This window comes from Loxodonta africana, chromosome 1 (genome assembly GCF_030014295.1).
Source record: "Loxodonta africana isolate mLoxAfr1 chromosome 1, mLoxAfr1.hap2, whole genome shotgun sequence".
Classification (NCBI taxonomy): Eukaryota; Metazoa; Chordata; class Mammalia; order Proboscidea; family Elephantidae; genus Loxodonta; species Loxodonta africana.
The window spans coordinates 69,680,095-69,699,768 of NC_087342.1; the positions used below are offsets into that span (position 1 = coordinate 69,680,095).

At 42.3% G+C, this 19,674-nt stretch overlaps 1 protein-coding gene across 6 annotated transcripts in view; it reads right to left on the reverse strand.

Moving 5' to 3' along the window:
- Positions 1-19,674, reverse strand: part of RIPOR2 (RHO family interacting cell polarization regulator 2) — a 296,826-nt gene that overhangs the window by 1,394 nt on the left and 275,758 nt on the right. For 5 of the 6 annotated variants that reach the window (XM_064281485.1, XM_064281508.1, XM_064281472.1 and 2 more), the window contains 4 exons: positions 18,994-19,152; positions 14,495-14,697; positions 6,866-6,949; positions 3,489-3,579 (listed from right to left, as the gene is read on the reverse strand). In XM_064281485.1, coding sequence (XP_064137555.1) covers positions 3,489-3,579; positions 6,866-6,949; positions 14,495-14,697; positions 18,994-19,152 — 537 coding nt within the window. Of the gene's footprint in view, positions 1-3,488; positions 3,580-6,865; positions 6,950-14,494; positions 14,698-15,817; positions 17,359-18,993; positions 19,153-19,674 lie in introns of those variants that run through there. The other variant, XM_064281487.1, reaches the window with a different exon arrangement.

Consider the following 19,674-nt stretch of genomic DNA (forward strand, 5'->3'; position numbering starts at 1 on the left):
ATATTTGCAAGTTTCCTGTTTTAAAAAAAAAAAAAAAAAAGAGTAGAAAATGGGAAAGCAAAAGTGCTAATACCAGTGTCAAGAAGCAGATTCTCAGACATTCACAGTAACTGAGACAAAGAGGCCACAATGAGTTGTCAATCAGAAGTCCCCTGGACTGATGTTCAGTTGTGAAGGAAGGAAAACGAAAGTGAAAAAGATCCATGATGTGCTGGGACTATATTGACATGAGTAGGTTTTAGAAAAGGGGTGTAATTATAGGTTTTGGAATGTATTTTAGTCTTTGGAAACAGAAGTCTTTCAGTAAACCAACAGTCTGTTTTTTTTTTGCTTTTTGCACATTTAACTTTTTCAGGAATATGTTAGATATAAAAGTAGAAATTTGCCTGTACTTAAAAGAACCTTGCAGCGAATCCTTCCGTGAGCAAAAGTCCCCTAATTTTGAGAGATGTTAATTGATTGTTGCTGCATGCTTTGTCTTGTCTGAGGCAAATATGTTTTTTTTTCCTAGTTCAGTAGTTTTCAACTTTTTATTTTTTTTGGAGTAGAACCCCCCTTTTTTTAAAACAAAATATATATGTGAAAACCTGCTATTTAAAACAGATTGAAAACAACATCTTTTCAATTGATGGGCAGAGGCAATGGAGAGACAGAGGGCCAGAGGGGGCTCCTTTCATACCATGCTCCCTCCATATCCGCTCACAAACCCCTGTGGGTGCCTTGGTTAATGAATGCTCTTTGAAAAACCACTCATACCTGGTCAGTTCCTAGTTTGCTCATGGATAGATTTCAAGTTAGAGGCACTAAATCCCTCCCCAGCATTCCTCAGAGTCTAGGTAGCCTGGAAGGTCAGGATTCTGTCTTAGAACCTGACTGGGTCTGGGTATACATGGCCAAGTTATATAACCTCAGCATGCCTCAGTATGCCCTTCTGTAAAAAAGGGCTAACTATGTTTCTTATGAGGTTTCCTGGGGGGACTAAATGAGCTAACCCATGCGGATTCTTCAGAACAGTGTCTGCCACAAAGCAAACCCTCTATGAATGTTACCTAACATTACTACAGTGACACAACCGGGGCCAGGCTCTCAGTGCGTTCACTTTTACTAACATTGCTAACGTTAAGTTTTCAGCGGGCTTTTATCTGCACTGGTTCCTCCACTAGTCTTTGAACAGCTCTGTGAAGTAGGCAGGTTGTTGGAGGAGATATAGCCTGAGCTTTGGGGAGTCAGGCAGACGTGGTTCCAAGAGGGCTAAGGTTCACCCAGACACACTGGAATGGTCACAGCCACGCTTCAAACTACTCTGTGATAGCCATCGGCCACATGTGGCTATTTAAATTTAAGTGGTAATTAATTAAAACTGAAGTTAGAACTTTAGTTCCTCAGTCATAGTAGCCGTGTTGAAATGAGATAGCCACATAGGACCAGTGGCTGCCATATTGGACAATGCAGTTATAGAACATTCTGACCATCGCAAAGGGTTCTATTGGACAGCTGTAGGTTAAAATATGAAATTATTCCATACTGGTTGGAAAACAGCTGCTTCCCCTGCCCCTCGAGCGCCCTGTGACAGCCCCTCAGCCCTTCGTCATGGAGTATCTCCTATCAATTCCCATTGTAAGTACTATTTTCACTACATTAATTCAGTCATCTGTGTGAGACAAAAGTGCACCAAGATTGTGTGTTAGGGTCAAAGGAGATTTGTAACATGGAGCCAGGGGTTCTCAAACTTTATTGCATATTAGAATCACTTGAGAGGCTTTTAAAGCCCTGCTGCCAAGGCACCCTGAGACTGATTAAATCAGAATCCTTGGAGGTGAGTGGAGGGACACTGGTGGCTCAGTGACAATTCTCACCTGCCATGCGGGAAACCTATGCCAGTGCACCTCAAGCGCAGCCATCACCCGTCTATCAGTGGAGGCTTGTGTGTTCCTATGATGCCGAATAGGTTTTGCAGAGCTTCTAGACTAAGACTAGGAAGAAAGGCCTGGCTGTCTACTTCTGAAAATCAGCCAGTGAAAACCCTATGGATCACAACAGTCTCATCTGCAACCAATCATGGGGATGGCACCTGACTGGGCAATGTTTCATTCTGTCGTGCATGGGCTCACCATGAGTCCGGGCCAACTCGACGGCAGTTAGTAACAACTTTGGGGGTGGGACCCAGCATGGGTATGTTTTAATGCTTCCTTGGTGATTCCAATGTGCAACCAGGATTGAGAACCATGGAACTGATGGTGAGAGAGCATGCGGCTGGGGTGAGCAAGGTGTGTAAAGACGTAAGGTGAAGCAGGTATGATGGTTAGTTCGAAAGATGCTGCTATTTGTGCGGCTGGAGCAAATCTTGAGGCACATTCAATAAGGATACACTTCTTTAGGTTATTCTGGAAAAATAAGCACTGTTGGCTATATCTTACAAACGTTTGGCTTACCTTCCTTGCTGTTTCAGAACACTAAGGCATAAAGGAGTTCAAATTAATAACACCCTGAGTACACATTTCAGGAGTTAAATAATTTCTATGTCTAAAACAGCCATAAGGAATAGCTGTTTTATCCTTTAAACAAACATATGCTGGCTAAGATTTCTGTGCAGCGAATGATATATTCAATAGCAGAATGAAGCTTTATTAAATCGGTAACTGTAAGAAAGAATGCTTAACAATCAATGTAATTTTCACAGTGATTATAAATGCCGTAAGATTCATCCTCACATTATTAAGCTATAGTCAAGTTAGAATGGCTTTTGGCCAAGTAGTATTATTGATCGGATTACGTTTGAAGACTTCTAGCAGTATAGTTTTTACATTTTAAGAGTGTGTTGCAGTAGGAGGGTTATTTACAACTATTTATACTTGTCAATGCAGAGTTAAAAGGGCTGTTCCCACCCTCTGCACTCCACAAAGAAGGAGAAAAACATGAAACTTGTGAGACATGAACCCTTATAAAGTGAAGTGAAATCAAGTGGAAGGGTTATCTGGATACTCCAGGGTATAAAAAATACTTAAATTCTTTTCTTTAGTGTCAGGGCTCAGGTGCTACAGGATAGGAGGCAAACAGAGGTTTACCCGAGAGTAAGGATGAGGCTGGGATACCTGGGGGGCAGGGGGGCAGGTTATGGCATTACCTGGGGGCTGTATCCCTGTCCTCCAGGTAATGCCAACCCCATCCTGGAAATCTAACCTTGCTCTCTGGTTACCGCCTCTGCTTTATGGTTTGACTTTTGTGTTCTTTATTCCAAATTGTGCAAAGACTAATGAACCCACCTAGCACGGCTCCGGAGAGCAACCCTACCCTCAACATCCAGAAAATTAGAACAAGGAGTAGGGATAAGATGGACATCCATCATTTCTTTAGACTGTGTGTGTGAAAGAGAGTGTGTATGAGTAGATATCTTACAAGGACAAGAAACATATGCTTGCTATAACACGGAACATGAAACTTTTCCTTACAGTTGGCTCAGAAGGAAGTGATCATCTAAAAGAACTCACCAAGAGACAGGAGGGTTTCTGAGGCCACCTTTCTGATTTCTTCTGTATCAGACTGACATAGCATTACCAGCATTTTAATGCTTTCAGTAGCCTGTGGGGAAGGAATAATACAGTGTTGTGACCTCTGTGTCTGATGTGACTTGAGACTTAGCATTTCAGAGCTGGTAGGGACTTTAAAAACCATTTTACCCAGACGTTTCCAAACCTAACTGTGTCAAGGTCACTTACAGAGTTCTTTTTACAGTATAGATTCCTGGTTATTGGAATTTCCTGGGATGGAGCCCAGGGTTTCTATTTGCAGAAGCTTTGATGATCAGCTATAGTCCTCATTTCACAGAGGACTCCAGGTCTAGAGAAGTGAAGTCACACTAGCCTGCTTTCCCAGAATAGAATACATTCTCCTGGTTCTTTCCACTCTATCACACTGCTTCCGAAACCGCTCTAATTTAAGAATTCCCAGTATTAGGCTTATATACTAAAATAGAGGAGGAGAATAAAGGTCAATGATGGGAATTTTTACATTTGTTTATTCCACCAACATTTATTGAGCCCTCTTTGAACCCAGCAGTGTATGAGGCATGAGGAATTCAGCACTGAACAAGACATGGTCCTTGCCTTCAGGAGTTACAGTCTCATGGGAAGACAGATGATTAAACAAGTAATTATTATAATGAGTGATACAAGTATTATGATAGGCTAAGTCAGGGTGCCATGGTAAAACATAAATTGGTCTGGTCAAGGAAGTCTTCATGAAGGAAGTGATATCTTAGAGGAGTTAGCCAAGTTTTGGCATGTGGCAGGCGGGTATGTGGGTGTGTGAGAGTAAGGGTGGCTGGGGGTATGGAGAAGAAAATAAATTCCATGAAGGAGAACAGCTACTGATAGGGTCCAAGATCTAGAGATGTGGCCAGAGATGAGATTGGAGAAGAAGGCAGGGACCAGGTCAAGGAGGGCCTTACAAGGCATGCTAAGGGTCTTGGACTTTATTCTAAGGTCATGGGAAGGCATGGACGAGTTTTAAGCAGGGTATCTATTTAGTACATGTGTTCTAATTGCAACCATGAATTGGTTGAGTCGGAATCGACTCGACGGCACTGGGTGGGATTCTAATTGCAGTGGAGAGAATGGGCTGAAGGAAGTTAAGACTGTAAAGAGACAGGGAGACTACTGGGAAGGTTGTTCTAGCCCAGGTGAGAGATGCAGATGCCCCGAGTAGAGCAGCGATAGAGAGAGCCGTTAAGGAAATGAGACCTATGGGATGGGAAGACTGACTGGATGTGGCAGGTGAGGGTGAGGAAGGTGTCACTGATGACGCCGAGCTTTCTGGCACGAGCTACGGGGAGAGTGGTTGTGTGTGAATCACTAAGATATAGAAGACCACAGGCGGGTACGGGGTGGGTGGAACCTGAGGTGACTTCCTAGTAAAGATATCTAAAACCTGGATATATACTAGATTGGAAGGGAAGACCTGGACTGGAAATATTGGGAGTCATTAGCATATAGGTGATAATGGAAGCTATGGGAGTAGATGTTTGCCCAGGGAAAGGATACAGAGAGAAGAGTGCCCAGGACGGAGCCTCTACAAACATCAATATTTAGGGCATGTAGTAGAAAGGGAGCCTACCTTCTATAAGACAAAAATGCTCTTGCTGAGATTCCTGAGGAGTTGAGAAAGGGTAACAAGTTCTGTTTTTCTTTCTTGGAAGAAAGTTAGGCTCAGGAAGTGGTGGTGGGTTCCAGAGTATGGCAAACTAGAGTGAGCGATACAGGTTTCCAGTTGCCTAACGGTTGATTCTGACGCACGATGACCCCATGTGCATCAGAGTAGAGCTCCGCTCTATCATAGGGTTTTCCGTGACTGATTTTTCAGCAGAAGATCACCAGGCTTTTCTTCTGAGACACCTCTGGGTAGATTGAATCTCCAACTTTTTGGTTAGCAACTGCGCTGTTAACCATTTGCACCACCCAGGGACAGCTAGACTTGGACTATTTTAGCCCATTGAGACAGATGGGAGACCCAGAATTTGAGGGCCCCATACTTGAGGTCCTTGATCACTCAAGGTTGTTTCCACATTGATACAGAAAAGAAAAACATGGGCTGTCTGTATATTACGATTCATTTTTTTAAAGTTACTTTCCCCAACAAGTTAGCTAAAGTTGTTTGATCAAATGAGTCTGCATTTTTTTTTCCCCACACCATGCTCCATGGCAGCAGCTGGGGCAGTAGGTAGTTTAGGAAGAAGTCTCTAGTGGCACAAAGAATCCTATCCTCTGCTTTCCAGGGTAGGAGAGAAGAGCAAAGGGAAAGAATCTGACGCCCCCAGATTTCAATGTGCCAGAGTTTAAAATTGGACCCTCTGCTTTAACCTTTGCAGCGTGTGAAGCCATAAAAACACATACGGATTGCTGTACCCTCATGTCTGTTCATGTATGCAGGTACACAGATGTATTACCTCTATATCACAGCCATCAACCATTGACATTTCACCATTTATCAAGACAGCACCCAAATAAATAGCCATCAAAGTTGGTGAGGAAACCCTGGTGGCGTAGTGGTTAAGAGCTATGGATGCCAACCAAAAGGCTGGCGGTTCAAATCCACCAGACACTCCCTGGAAAGCCTGTAGGGAAGTTCTACTCTGTCCTGTCGGGTCCTTATGAGTCGGAATCGACTCAAGGGCAATGGGTAATGTTGGTGAGCTTTTTGGCCACCTGAAGGTTATTTATTTATTTATTTTTAAACAAAATAACAAGGAAGGTAAAGTTTCCCAGAGCTGTTTTTCTTCACAGATCATTGACTTTTTCTTTTGAGGTGTTAATCTCTTTCTTCTTGTCCCATCAGGCCTGCAGGTCCCTACTTCTTGTCCCCATCCAAAATTTTAACAAGTTCTAAGGTGTGGCTGCATCATTCTTTCCTGAAGACTGATTAGTCTTATTTATTTATTTATTTTTTGTGATTAAGGCAGATCAAACATTAAATCTTGCCTGCTGAAAGGTAAACTCTGGGAATTCTCAGCCCTTTCTATTTTCATTTACATTTGAGCTCTTTGACTGCTAATACTTTCCTCTAACAAAATTAAGATTGGCTAGCTGCTTAATGGAGTCCCTGGGTGGTGCCAACAGTAAACACATTTGGCTGCTAACCGAAAGGTTGAGGTCCTGACCCAGAGGCACCTTGGAAGAAAGGCCTGGCAACCAGCTTCCAAAAAAAATCAGTCATTGAAAAGCCTATGAAGCACAGTTCTACTCTGACACACATGGGGTTGCCAGGAGTCAGACTCGATTCCACTGCAACTGGTTTTAGCTCTGCTTAAAGCTGAACTGTGTGTGTGTGTGTGTGTGTGGTGGGGCTCTGAGGCTGCGAGGCTGGACTTTACCTCAAGGCTTCTCAGGGCCACGCAAGCTGCCTTCTGGAGTTGGAGGTTTGCCTGTGTTAGTGCTTCACAGTAATAGAGCAAGGCCTGAAAGAGAAGGAAGGACATCATGAAGAGATTTTGATTTACTTGTAGTTTAAGAAATATATATCATTTTTGCTCCCTGAGATAATATACAGTATAAAGCTAGACATTTTGCATTACTTGCAAATTAAGAAGATTAAGAAGAATCCATTATTGATTTACTGGGTAAAGGAAATTTCTACTATGTTAAAAAAAATTATTTAAAAATTTCTATTCACAGTATGTTTGATATTATATGTTATGTGTTAGAATAGTTCATATATGTCATGTATACATAAAATATATGTAATTCATGTTGATTAAAAAACTATCTGTTTATTCAATAGTGCAGTGGTTAAGTGCTTGGCTAGTGACCAAAAGGTCAGTGATTTGAACCCACCAACTGCTCTGTTGAAGAAAGGTGTGGCCGTCTGCTTTGTAAAGATTTACAGCCTAGGAAACCCTATGGGGCAGTTCTGCTCTGTCCTACAGGGTTCCTATGAGTTGGAATCAACTTGATGGCAACAGGTTTGGCTTATTCAATAAATTGCTCCCTTATATTTTACCAGGCCAAGAACTTCAGGGAAAATATACATAATAATTCTGGCTTTCAAAGGGCCTTCAGGTTTAGTTGGTAATGACAGGTTAGAAGGAACTGCATAAAAACATGTATTAGGTGTCATAAGAAAGCTACAAGATGCTAAATCAGTCAGAGGGAGATGAGACCCCTTGTCATGGATTGAATTGTGTCCTCCCAAATATCTGTCAACTTGGCTAGGTCATGATTCTCAGTATCATATGATTGTCTACCATTGTGTCATCTGATGTGATTTCCCTGTGTCTTGTAAGTTCTATCACTATGATGTAATGAGATAGATTAGTGGCAGTTATACTGATGAGACCTACAGGATTAGATAGTGTCTTAAGCCAATCTCTTTTGAGATATAAAAGAGAGCAGTGAGCAGAGAAACGGGGGGACCACATACTGCCAAGAAAGCAGTGCTGGGAGCAGAGCACATCCTTTGGACCTGAGGTTCCTGTGCTGAGATGCTCCCAGACCAAGGGAAGACTGATGACAAGGACCTTCTTCCAGAGCCAACAGAGAGAAAAAGCCTTTCCCTGGAGCTGGTGCCCTGAATTTGGAGTTCTAGCCTACTGGACTATGAGAGAATAAACTTTTCTTTGTTGAAGCCGTCCACTTTTGGTATTTCTGTTACAGCAGCACTAGGTAACTAAGATACCCCTTCTGTAGTTCTGAGGCAATTTAATGACAGTGATGATGTTTGAATTGGGACTGAAAGGATAGGTTAGATTTTAGTTGGGAAACTGGGGGAGAAAAGGTCATTTTAGCTAGAGGCAATAGTAATATTAGTAAGAGCACACATGTACTTAGGCTTTCCTTGTATTTTATTAAGTTGGTTGTTGTTGTTACCTGCCACGGAGTTGATTTGGACTCATGGCAACCTTTCGTACATGAGAATGAAATGTTGCCTGGTCCTGTGTCATCCTCACAATCACCAGCATGTTTGAATCCATTGTTAATGGCTCTTGTGCCAACCCATCTCACTGAGGATCTCCTATGCCCTTGTTGGCCTTTTATGAAGTTAATTGTCTTTATTTACATTTATCTGTAGTCATAAGTACATAAACATTTCTAACATGTATCTCAACTTCCTAACTTGTGAATTTGAGCAGCTTATTTAACTTCCCTGGGCCTTAGTCTCCTGAACTGCAAAATGGTAGTAATAACAAGACCTACTTATAATAATAATTGAATATTAAATGCAATGACACTTAAGACAGCTTAATGTGTAAAAGACTTAAGAAAGTGCCTGGCACAAAGTAAGATCTCAGTAGATATAGTTATCATTTTTTATTCTGGCATACGTCTGTGTATTCATTTATGTGTTTATAGGAGAAAGGATACTACATGGAGCCATTTCTGTTGAATCTCCCTGAGGACGAAGTTTTCTTTTTCTTTTTTTTAACCTTATTTAAATCCTTACAGCATCTGGAATGGTATTCTGTACTTAGAGAGCACCAACCAAATCTGATAACACCAGAGTGCCTGGAATGAACCAGAATGCCTGGAATGTACCAGAGTGCCTGGAATGAAAGCATCATCAACCACTAAATGACGTGCTTACTCCTGAGACGTCATATGGCACTGCTACAGTCACTGATGGAGCCCTGGTGGCACAGTGGTTAAGAGCTACAGAGAACTATGGCTGCTAACCAAAATGTTGGCAGTTCGAATCCACCAGCTGCTCCTTGGAAACCCTATGGGGGAGTTCTATTCTGTCCCATGGGGTTGGTATGAGTGTGAATTGACTCGACGGCAACAGGTTGGGTTTTTGGTTGTATAGTCACTGATAGTTGTAATTAAACATATTCTATTTTCTCAGTTCTATAGAACTCCATTGTTTTTAACTGAGTTATAATTCACCTACCATAATATTTACCTTTTTAAAGTGTACAACTCAGGGATTTTTGGTATATTCACAAACCGTTACTGCTATCTAATTCCAGAACATTTTCTTTACTCCAAAAAGAAACCCTGGATCCATCTGCAGTCATTCCCCATTTCCCCATCCTCTCAGCCCCTGGCAACCACTAATCTACTTTCTATCTCTATGGATTTGCCTATTCTGGGCATTTCACATAAATGGAATTATACAATATGTGACTTTTGTGTCTTGCTGTTTCACTTAGCATAACGTTTTCAAGGTTCATTCATATTGTAGCATCTATCAGAACTTCATTCCTTTTTACAGCTGCATAATATTTCATTGTATGAATATATCGCATCTTATTTATCCATTCTTCAGTTAACGGACATTTGGCTTGTTTCCACTTTTTGGCTATTACGAATAATGCTGACATGAACATTCGTGTACAAGTGTTTTTGTGGACATATGTTTTCAGTGCTCTTGGTAAATAATTCCATTCTCACAGGAAGCACAGATATGCAGTATTGGTTGTGAATAATAAAAATAACAGCAGTAAAAGTAACTAGTTCTTACTTAATTGGAGCCCTGGTGGTGTAGTGGTTAAGAGCTTGGCTGCTAACGAAAAGGTTAGCACTTCTTGGAAACCCTATGGGGCAGCTCTGCTCTGTCCTACAGGGCCTCTATAGGGTCACTATGAGTTGGAATCGGCTTGATGGCAATGGGTTTGGTTTCGTTTTTTGGTTGTTGTTGTTGTTAGGTGCCATCGAGTCAGTTCCAACTCATAATGACCCTATAGGACAGAGCAGAACTGTTCCATAGGGTTTCCAAGGAGCGGCTGGTAGATTCCAACTGCTGCCCTTTTGGTTAGCAGCTGTGGCTCTTAACTACTACCCTACCAAGGTTTCTACAACAACAACAGCTCTTAGTTATACTCGGTCTGAATAGTTAGAGCTTGGGCTTTGGCTTTTCACGACCTCTCTTTTTTTGCCTTTTGACCTCTCACACCTTCTTCCTGGGGGTGAGCAGTAAAGACCAAAACCAAACCCATTATGAGTCGATTCCAGCTTATAATGACCCTATACAACAGAGTAGACTGCCCCATAGGGTTTCCCAGGCCGTGGTCTTTACGTGCACAGATTGCCACATCTTTCCCTTATGGAGCTGCATGTGGGTTCGAATGGCCCACCTTTTGGTTAGCAGTCACGCACTTAACCACTGCACCACAAGGGCTCCCTGCAGTAAAAGGAGGAGGAAATAAAACTCAAATCCCAATAGGCCAGCCACACAGGGCCAGCTTCCCTTATAAAAGGAACAAGGTGACTGATTGTGGTTCTACTCCCACCAGCCCCTCGCCAAAGCTCCCGCTACCACTGGCAGACGATGCCCAGGTATATGTCTAGCACTTCGTCCCTGTTAAATCACTGTTACAATACAAACTTGCTTGAGAGAAAGGACAGTTTAGTAGTTATCGGCCATTTAAACCTTGGCACGTATGAATGTATGGTTTTGGTAAAGGAAAAGCCTTTGTTTGTTGGTTAAACCTGGAAGTCTCCCAAACCAAAAAAACCCATTGCTGTTGAGTCGATTCCAATTCGTAGCGATCCTATAGGACAGAGTAGAACTGCCCCATAGGGTTTCCAAGGAGTGTCTGGTGGATTCAAACTGCCGACCTTTGGGTTAGCAGTCATAGCGCTTAACCATTAGGCCACCAGCGTTTCCTAAAGGCCTTTAGGAGGGTAGAAGAGGGAAGGACGGAGGGGAACAGAGAAGAGTTGTGGGGTAAAGTCCATCACTTTATAATTTTAACAAGGGCTGACCCTGGAAGTCAAAAACCAATTGATGATGACTATGCAAAATGCAAAGGGTCATAATCCATTTAATTTGGCAGTCTTGGGAAAAATATGATTTCTATCTGTCCATTTAGGAAACATATGTATTGTAAGCATGTACATACATGTATCTGAATATATTAATTCATTTGCTCATTTGCCCAATAAATAAATAACCAGCCACTTGTCATATGCCAGGCTAACATGCTAAATACACAGCAACCATGTGTATGCTAATTTTACAGACGTTACCTGACCCCGTTAGTCCTGTCTTAGATAGCAAGCTTCCAGAGGTCTTTCTAATATGGTACCGTGCTCATCTGTGATAACACTGATTGCCAAGTACATGGCTTCTGACCAGGTTGTCCCTTTAAGCACAAAGAGTGAGCCTCTGCTGACTTCAGTGGGAACTGGGGATGCATAGCTTGAGAAGGTATTTGGCATGTCCCTGTTTCTTGCAGAGATAAACAGCTTACAACACAAGTGGGCATCCGAGTGCTTGCTTTAGTTTGAGAAGTTGCCTAAGAAATGGTGACTGCTGTGACAACCAGATTGGTAACAGTTCTAGGAAGCAAACAGAGGCACACTGTGAAGCAAGAAGCCCCCTGTCGCAATGTGAAAGCAGTCAGCATCTCCTCTGGCGGGTCTGAGATGATTAAAAGAACAACAACATCCCAATACAAAGGTATCATTGCAGAAGAATGGATATTTCTTACATGTCTAGGTGAGGGAAAAAAGGCGTAAAATCACCAAACAACACATGCAACTTTAACTTTGTTTCAATGACTATGATTTTTGAACCAGGGTTCAAGATTTATAGTAACACTAGCTCTCACCTGGGTACTTTTTGTATTTCTTTAGCCCTTTACATCTAGTTTCTAGAGTTTAATGTAGTAATATCTGTTAGCGGTAGTCATGGTTCAGTGGTAGAATTCTTGCCTTCCATGTGGGAGACCTGGGTTTAATGCTGGACCAATGTACCTCATGCGTAGCCACCCTCGTCTGTCAGTGTAGGCTTGCATGTTGCTATGATGCTGAACAGGTTTCAGTGGAGCTCCTAGACTAAGACAGACTAGGAAGAAAGGCCTGGGGATCTACTTCCAAAAAGTAACCAGTGAAAACCCTATGGAGTGTAATGACCTTGATCCGTAGATGATCATGAAGATGGCACAGGACCAGGCAGCATTTAGTTCTGTTGTGCGTGGGGCTGCCATGAGTTGGGGGCCGACGCGCCTGCAGCTAATAACTTCTGCTATTCCATATACAAAAGAAATGGAAAGAGTTCACACTTTGGGGGTTCTACTATTTAACTAGGAGCCCTGGTGGCACAGTGGTTAAGTGCTTGGCTGCTAACTAAAAGGTCAGAGGTTCAAATCCACCAGTTGCTCCGTGGGAGGAAGATGTGGCAGTCTGTTTCCATAAAGATTACAGACTTGGAAACCCTATGGGGCAATTCTACTCTGCCCTATAGGATTGTTATGAGTTGGAATCAACTCGATGACCACTGGTACTCTTTAAGCGTGATCTTAGCCAAGTTTTACTCCTCGGAGTCTCCGTTTCCTCATCTATTGAGTGGAGGAAAATAATATCCATCTTGTTAGAGATAAGATAGGTAAGTGACGTAGCACCGTGCCTGGTGTTTAATAGGTACTTGATAAATTGGCAGTTATTATTATTTCTTGTTTTTTTTCTGACTTGATTGCAATTGGAGTTAAAAGATAGAGCATTTAGGCTGTGGAATGTGCCCTAAAAGTAGAAGGTGCATACAGAAAACCCAAAGAGGGTTGCGTTGTAATTGTCATCGTTGTTGTTATTTCTAAGAGGAAGTCAGGACTGGAGTGCACCACGGTCCTGCTCACAGAAGCCTGTGCACACTCAGGTGTGTACATGCTTTAGTTTTCCACCTCTCTTTCCCTGAGGAGGAGGGTGGTACAGCCCACAGAACTAACTCAAAAGACCAGAACTTGGTAGGAAAGTACAGTATTAAGTTTACGCTCTTGGGCCAAAATGGCATAAGAATGAAATATATTCTCATGAGTACACGGACATCCCACCATACTCTAGCTTAAACAAACAAAAAACTCATTGCCAGAGAGTTGCTTCTGACTCATAGCGACTCTACACCCCAGGTTAGAGGTCGTGAAAAGTTACAGAGACTCCTCTGAGAGATCAACATCTGACCCTTTCAAGGTCAAGACATGGCCAAGTTTAATTCTCTTGTGCTGATCTGAATTCGATGGGGTTATCTTTTAGAACGACTGTTCAAACTGTAAAGGGCTCCCAGACAACCAAGCCCACTTCTTATATTGGGCACCAATGTGCTTGAATTGCAGATGCCTTTAGTATCAGGCTGTTGTTGCTGGGCGCTGAGAAGTTGACTCCTACTCATAGTGCCCCTAAAGGACAGAGTAGAGCTGTCCCCGAGGGTTTCCTAAGCTGTAACCTTTAAGGGAGCAGATCATCTGGGTCTTTTTTCTCATAAAGCCGCTGGTGGGTTTGAACTGCCAGCCTTTCAGTTAGCAGCCAAGTACTTGACCATTGCACTGCCAGGGCTCCTTTTGTATCACGAAAAAAGCCACTGCTGTTGAGTTAATTCCAACTTGTGGTGACCCTTTAGGACAGAGTACAACTGTCCCATAGGATTTCCAAAGAGCAGCTGGTGGATTCAGACTGCTGACCTTTTGGGTAGCAGCCGAGCTCTTAACCACTGCGCCACCAGGGCTCCTTTGTTTCAAGAGGGCTCTTTAATTAAAGCTGAGGGAGGGGTCCCTGGGTGGTGCAAACAGTTAAGCGCTTGACTACTAGTTGAAAGCTGGCAGTTCGAACCCATCCAGGCGCACCTCAGAAGATAGGCCTGGCAATCTGCTGCTGAAAGGTCACAGCCTCGAAAACCCTATGAAGCAGTTCTACATGGGGCCACCATAAGTTGGAAAATTGACTTGATGGCAACTAACGACAACTGCTGCGCAAGAGCTGGTACCCCTCAAAGGTACAGAATGTATAGGTGGCTGTGCTGTATTTACTGTATTTATTCCCAAAAAAGAATTAAAGCTGAGGGAGAGGTAAAGAACTTCTTCCCTAGCAACAGAAATGATGGCTTTTAACTTGCAAAATATTGTAACTCTTCCATAAAGATTACAGCCAAGAAAACCCTATGGAGCAGTTCCACTCTGTAACATGTGAGGTCGCCATGAGTCGAGAGCTGACTCTACAACAGCTAAAAACAAAAATGACAAGTGATAGAAAATTAAATAAGCTTTCAGCCTGATGCCTACGGTTTCGTGTCCTACCTTTTCCCTGAAGTGTTGGTTTTTGGAGGCTGCTGCCAAGTAAAGAGTCACAGCCTCACTAACTTCATTGTTGTCTTCGGTTAACATCAGAGCTAGCGTCCTGAGTACTTCCGGCTGGGCCGGAAGTTTGCCAGGTGCAAGGTCAGTCATGGTCTGTAGCCGTTTGTCATCTCTTAGTGACTGCAGTGTCTGAACCATGGAAACTAGAGAATAAGAAGAAAACAGAGTTCACGCTGACAGCAATGAAATACTACCAGTTGTTGTGGAGTCCATTCTGACCCACAGGGACCCCATGTGTGCCAGAGTAGAACTGTGTGTCCCATAGGGTTTTCCATGGTTGACTTTTCAGAAGTAGATCTTCAGGCCTTTCTTCTGAGGCACCTCCGGATGGATTTCAACTGCCAATCTTTTGGTTAGCAGTTGAGCCTGTTACCTGTTTGCAACATGTCTATTAAGCATGTAAACAAAAGTCAAGTAAATATGAAAGTATGTACATAACAACAGACTCAAGTGTATATGATGAAATGGCGTTTCAAATTAGTGAGAAAATGACAGATTATTCAAATAACTATATTGAGACAAGTGGCTTATCAAATGTGAAAAAAAAAAAAAAGATGGACCACTAAGACACAGTGGCTTCTAAAATAACTTATAGATGAATTAAATAATAAAATATAAAAAATACAGTGAAAAAATATAAGTAAGCATTTTTTACAATCTTCCTAATATAGCAAACTCCATTGCCCTCTGTCTTTTGGTCATACCTGTCTAGCAAAACCCTAACCCTGGATGAACCCAACTCTGCTTTCTCTCTGTCTCCACTCAGGCAACTGGGCCCTGATGAAGAAACCCAGGTAGATGGTTGGAATACAGATACGGTACGGTAAATGATAGGATCCTGGGTCTCATTTCGACAAATTGATCATACTCCAGGAGTAAGAAAAATACTCTAATCCCTAACTAGATACCAAGCATGGGCATTCCACTGGTCACAAAAACACCAGGAGGAGAGTGTGGGTGGCTCAATACAGATGGGAAAAATATAAGCTAAAATTCATATTCTATTGATAGAGCAGCATCTTCTACACAGTGGACAAGGTTGTGAACTGTCCAGATTTTTTGCTTTAATTCCCTATTTCTCCTGTTTTGGACATTCTGGCAATTTCAGTGCTTTCTAAATAAATACTCTGATGAAAAGTCTTGAGATAGTATTACCCAAGGTTGCCACGAGTGAGAGTTGACTCGACGGTATCTCTCTCTAACAGCTTGTTATGGATTGGCTTGTGTCCCCCAAAAGGTTATGGTGAAGTCCTAACCTCTGTACCTATAAATATAACCCTGTTTAAAAATAGGGTTTTTTTTTTTTTTTGTTAGTTAATGAAGTCAAACTGAGTAGGGTGGTTTCTAAACCTAATCCCTTCTGAGTGGTGTCTTAGAAAAAGAGTAGAACAGACACACACAGAGGGAAGACAGGTGTCACTGTGTATCTTTCCACAAGCTAAGGAACGCCAAGGAACACCCAGGGCTACCAACAAGGAGGAAGTCACCCCTAGAGCTGATGTCCTGATTTGGACGTCTAGCTTCCAAAACTATGAGATGATAAATTTCTGTTCTTTAAAGCCACCCACTTGTGGTATTTTTGTTAGTTCCAGCTAAATTAATAAATAGCAGAAAGCAACCTACGCGTTCAACACAGTCAAATGCATGAGCATTCATCCAAATGGAGAAATATTATAAAACCAATAGATACATTTTTTTTTATTAACTTTTATTGAGCTTCAAGTGAACGTTTACAAATCAAGTCAGACTGTCACATATAAGTTTATATACACCTTACTCCGTACTCCCACTTGCTCTCCCCCTAATGAGTCAGCCCTTCCAGTCTCTTCTTTCGTGACAATTTTGCCAGCTTCCAACTCTCTCTATCCTCCCATCCCACCTCCAGACAGGAGATGCCAACACAGTCTCAAGTGTCCACCTGATATAATTAGCTCACTCTTCATCAGCATCTCTCTCCTACCCACTGTCCAGCCCCTTTCATGTCTGATGAGTTGTCTTCGGGAGTGGTTCCTGTCCTGGGCCAACAGAAGGTTTGGGGACCATGACTGCCGGGATTCCTCTAGTCTCAGTCAGACCATTAAGTCTGGTCTTTTTATGAGAATTTGGGGTCTGCATCCCACTGATCTCCTGTTCCCTCAGGGGTTCTCTGTTGTGCTCCCTGTCAGGGCAGTCATCGATTATGGCCAGGCACCAACTAGTTCTTCTGGTCTCAGGATGATGTAGGTCTCTGGTTCCTGTGGCCCTTTCTGTCTCTTGGGCTCTTAGTTATTGTGTGACCTTGGTGTTCTTCATTCTCCTTTGCTCCAGGTGGGTTGAGACCAATTGATGCATCTTAGATGGCCACTTGTTAGCATTTAAGACCCCAGATGCCACATTTCAAAGTGGGATGCAGAATGTTTTCGTAATAGAATTATTTTGCCAATTGACTTAGAAGTCCCCTTAAACCATGGTCCCCAAACCCCCACCCTTGCTCCGCTGACCTTTGAAGCATTCAGTTTATCCTGGAAACTTCTTTGCTTTTGGTCCAGTCCAGTTGAGCTGACCTTCCATGTATTGAGTATTGTCCTTCCCTTCACCTAAAGCAGTTCTTATCTACTAATTAATCAGTAAAAAACCCTCTCCCACCCTCCCTTCCTCCCCCCCTCCTAACCACAAAAGTATGTGTTCTTCTCAGTTTATACTATTTCTCAAGATCTTATAATAGTGGTCTTATACAATATTTGTCCTTTTGCCTCTGACTAATTTCGCTCAGCATAATGCCTTCCAGGTTCCTCCATGTTATGAAATGTTTCACAGATTTGTCACTGTAATAGATACATTTTTAAAGCATATTTAATAATTTGGGATATAATGTCAAATAAAAAAAAGCAGGATATAACTCTCTGTAACAAACAATCTCAATTTTGAAAATTAAAGCCATACTCATTCATCTGAAAAATGCATTCGATTTTAACAGTGGAAGAACGAGTGATCTGAATTTATTTTCTTCATGCTTCTCTATGTTTTCTAAACTTTCTACAATTAAGGCCTTTTCCTTTCACAATCAAAGAAGAAATAAACATTTACAGGGTTAGGGATTTCATTGTCATTACCATTTCTACCAGTAAATGAATGGGCCTTCTCCTGGACCATGTAATAAGAGGCTTAGAGGTGTAAACAGACCCTCCAAAAGAAATTTACTCAGAAAAGTGACTCAGACTGTGACAAACTGAATACCAAGAAATGTAGACTATAACACAATGAGACCCTGTGGTTCTAAAACAGTGTCTTCCTTTCTAGACTTTCTGCTCCTAATCCTCTGTACCAATTTGCGATTCCTAAGGGATTACATACACTTTCCCATGCTCCCTGCTGGCGTGGTGCCAAGTGGAGAAGGATTTTGTTCCTCTCACTATGATGCCAACCTGTGTGGCAAATGTTTTGTCACAGGTTTTAATGTTCTGGAAAGAGAAGGACTCAGCCTGAGTCTGTGCCAGACATGTTGCTGCTGCTGGTACAGTGCCAACCTCTACCTGCTCCCAAGGAACACACCTCATTCCTCCCCATTCCTCTTAACCTGCATTGTCAAGCCTCTGTGGATTTATAGAGCACAAACCTGGGAACCAGAAACCAGGCTCTCACTGCCTGGCTCCACTCCTGAAGAGGTTTACACTCAATACAAAACCAGTTGCCATCAAGGTGACTCTGATTCATGGTGGCCTCAGGTGTGTCAGGGTAGAACTTTGTTTCTCAGGGCTTTCAACTCCTGATTTTTTAGAAGTGGATTACCAGGCTTTTCTTCCAAGGTGCCTCTGGGTGGACTTGAACCTCCAACTTTTTGGTCAGCAGCTGAGCACGTTAACTATCTGCACTATCCAGGGACTCCTTTCATGTATTATAGACACTTATTTTATTTCTAACATTGGAAGTGCCATATTAACAAGCAATGATGACCTTCATTGTCACACCCCTACACTGGTGTCCCTTCTCCTTGTGTCCTGGATATGCACCCTTAGATCTGGCTTTCTACGTCTTCCTCCTTTCCCTTCCCACTGGGTCACCACACCTGCCTCGTGAACCCCATTTCTGCCTATTATTATGAAAGTGCCATCAGAAAAGACAGCATAAAATGGTATTGCCTGTAGGTTTGAACCTACAAATGGCAAATCCATTAACGAGGGTAAAAAATTACAGTGAAATCCTGAATCATTGACCAGCTTCCTGTTAATGGTATACCTCTGCTGGATGACTGGGGTGTTCTTAGTAAACCCTTGATTCATTAACAAGAGGCTTACTAATGGTAAAAGTCCAAAAGTCATTTAAAAGACAAACCTCAGCTCAATTGCTGACTTGGGGGAGGGGAAAGAGGCTCCCATCACTAAAAACTATGAATAAAAAGGTCACAAATAACTAAAAATTAAACCGCCACCACCGCAGTGTGACAAAAAAACACATCTCACCTTGCTTGGCTAGCTGGATCAAGTAACTCTCCAGGTCGCTGACACCATGGCTGGCAAAGTAACTGTGATACTGGAAAACAGTGACGACTTCTAGGGAGAGGCTGGAGGAATGGAGAGGCTCAGCCCGGTCCAGAATCTGGGATACCAGGGTCTGGAACACTGTTGGAAGGGGAAGATACAAAGCAGCTTTGAAGAAACATAACCATCCGTCCGTCCGTCGGTCCACCCACCCACCCATCTACCCATCCACCCACCCATCTACCCATCCATCCATCCATCCATCAATTTTACAATTCATAATTCCTTTATCTTTTTATCGTAGTATAATATATGTAGAGGGAAGTTAGTAAGTGAACTAATCTTCAGTGTACAGCTAGCTGGATGATTTTTACATACGTATATTAAAATGATTCCATTCTCTTGTTGATAGGTATTTAGGTTGTTTCAGATTTTTGGCTACTGTGAATAAAGCTGCTATGAATATTCTTTATAGGTGTCTTTTTTTGTAAACATAGGCACTTATTTCTCTTGATATATTTAGGAGTGGAACTGCTGGGTCATAGGGTAAGTGTATATGTAACTTTCATAGAAACTGTCAAATAGTTTTTCTGAGGTTATTGAACCATTTAACACCCCAAAGTGGTGACATTTTAATGAAAAAAGTATACACACTCTGAATAC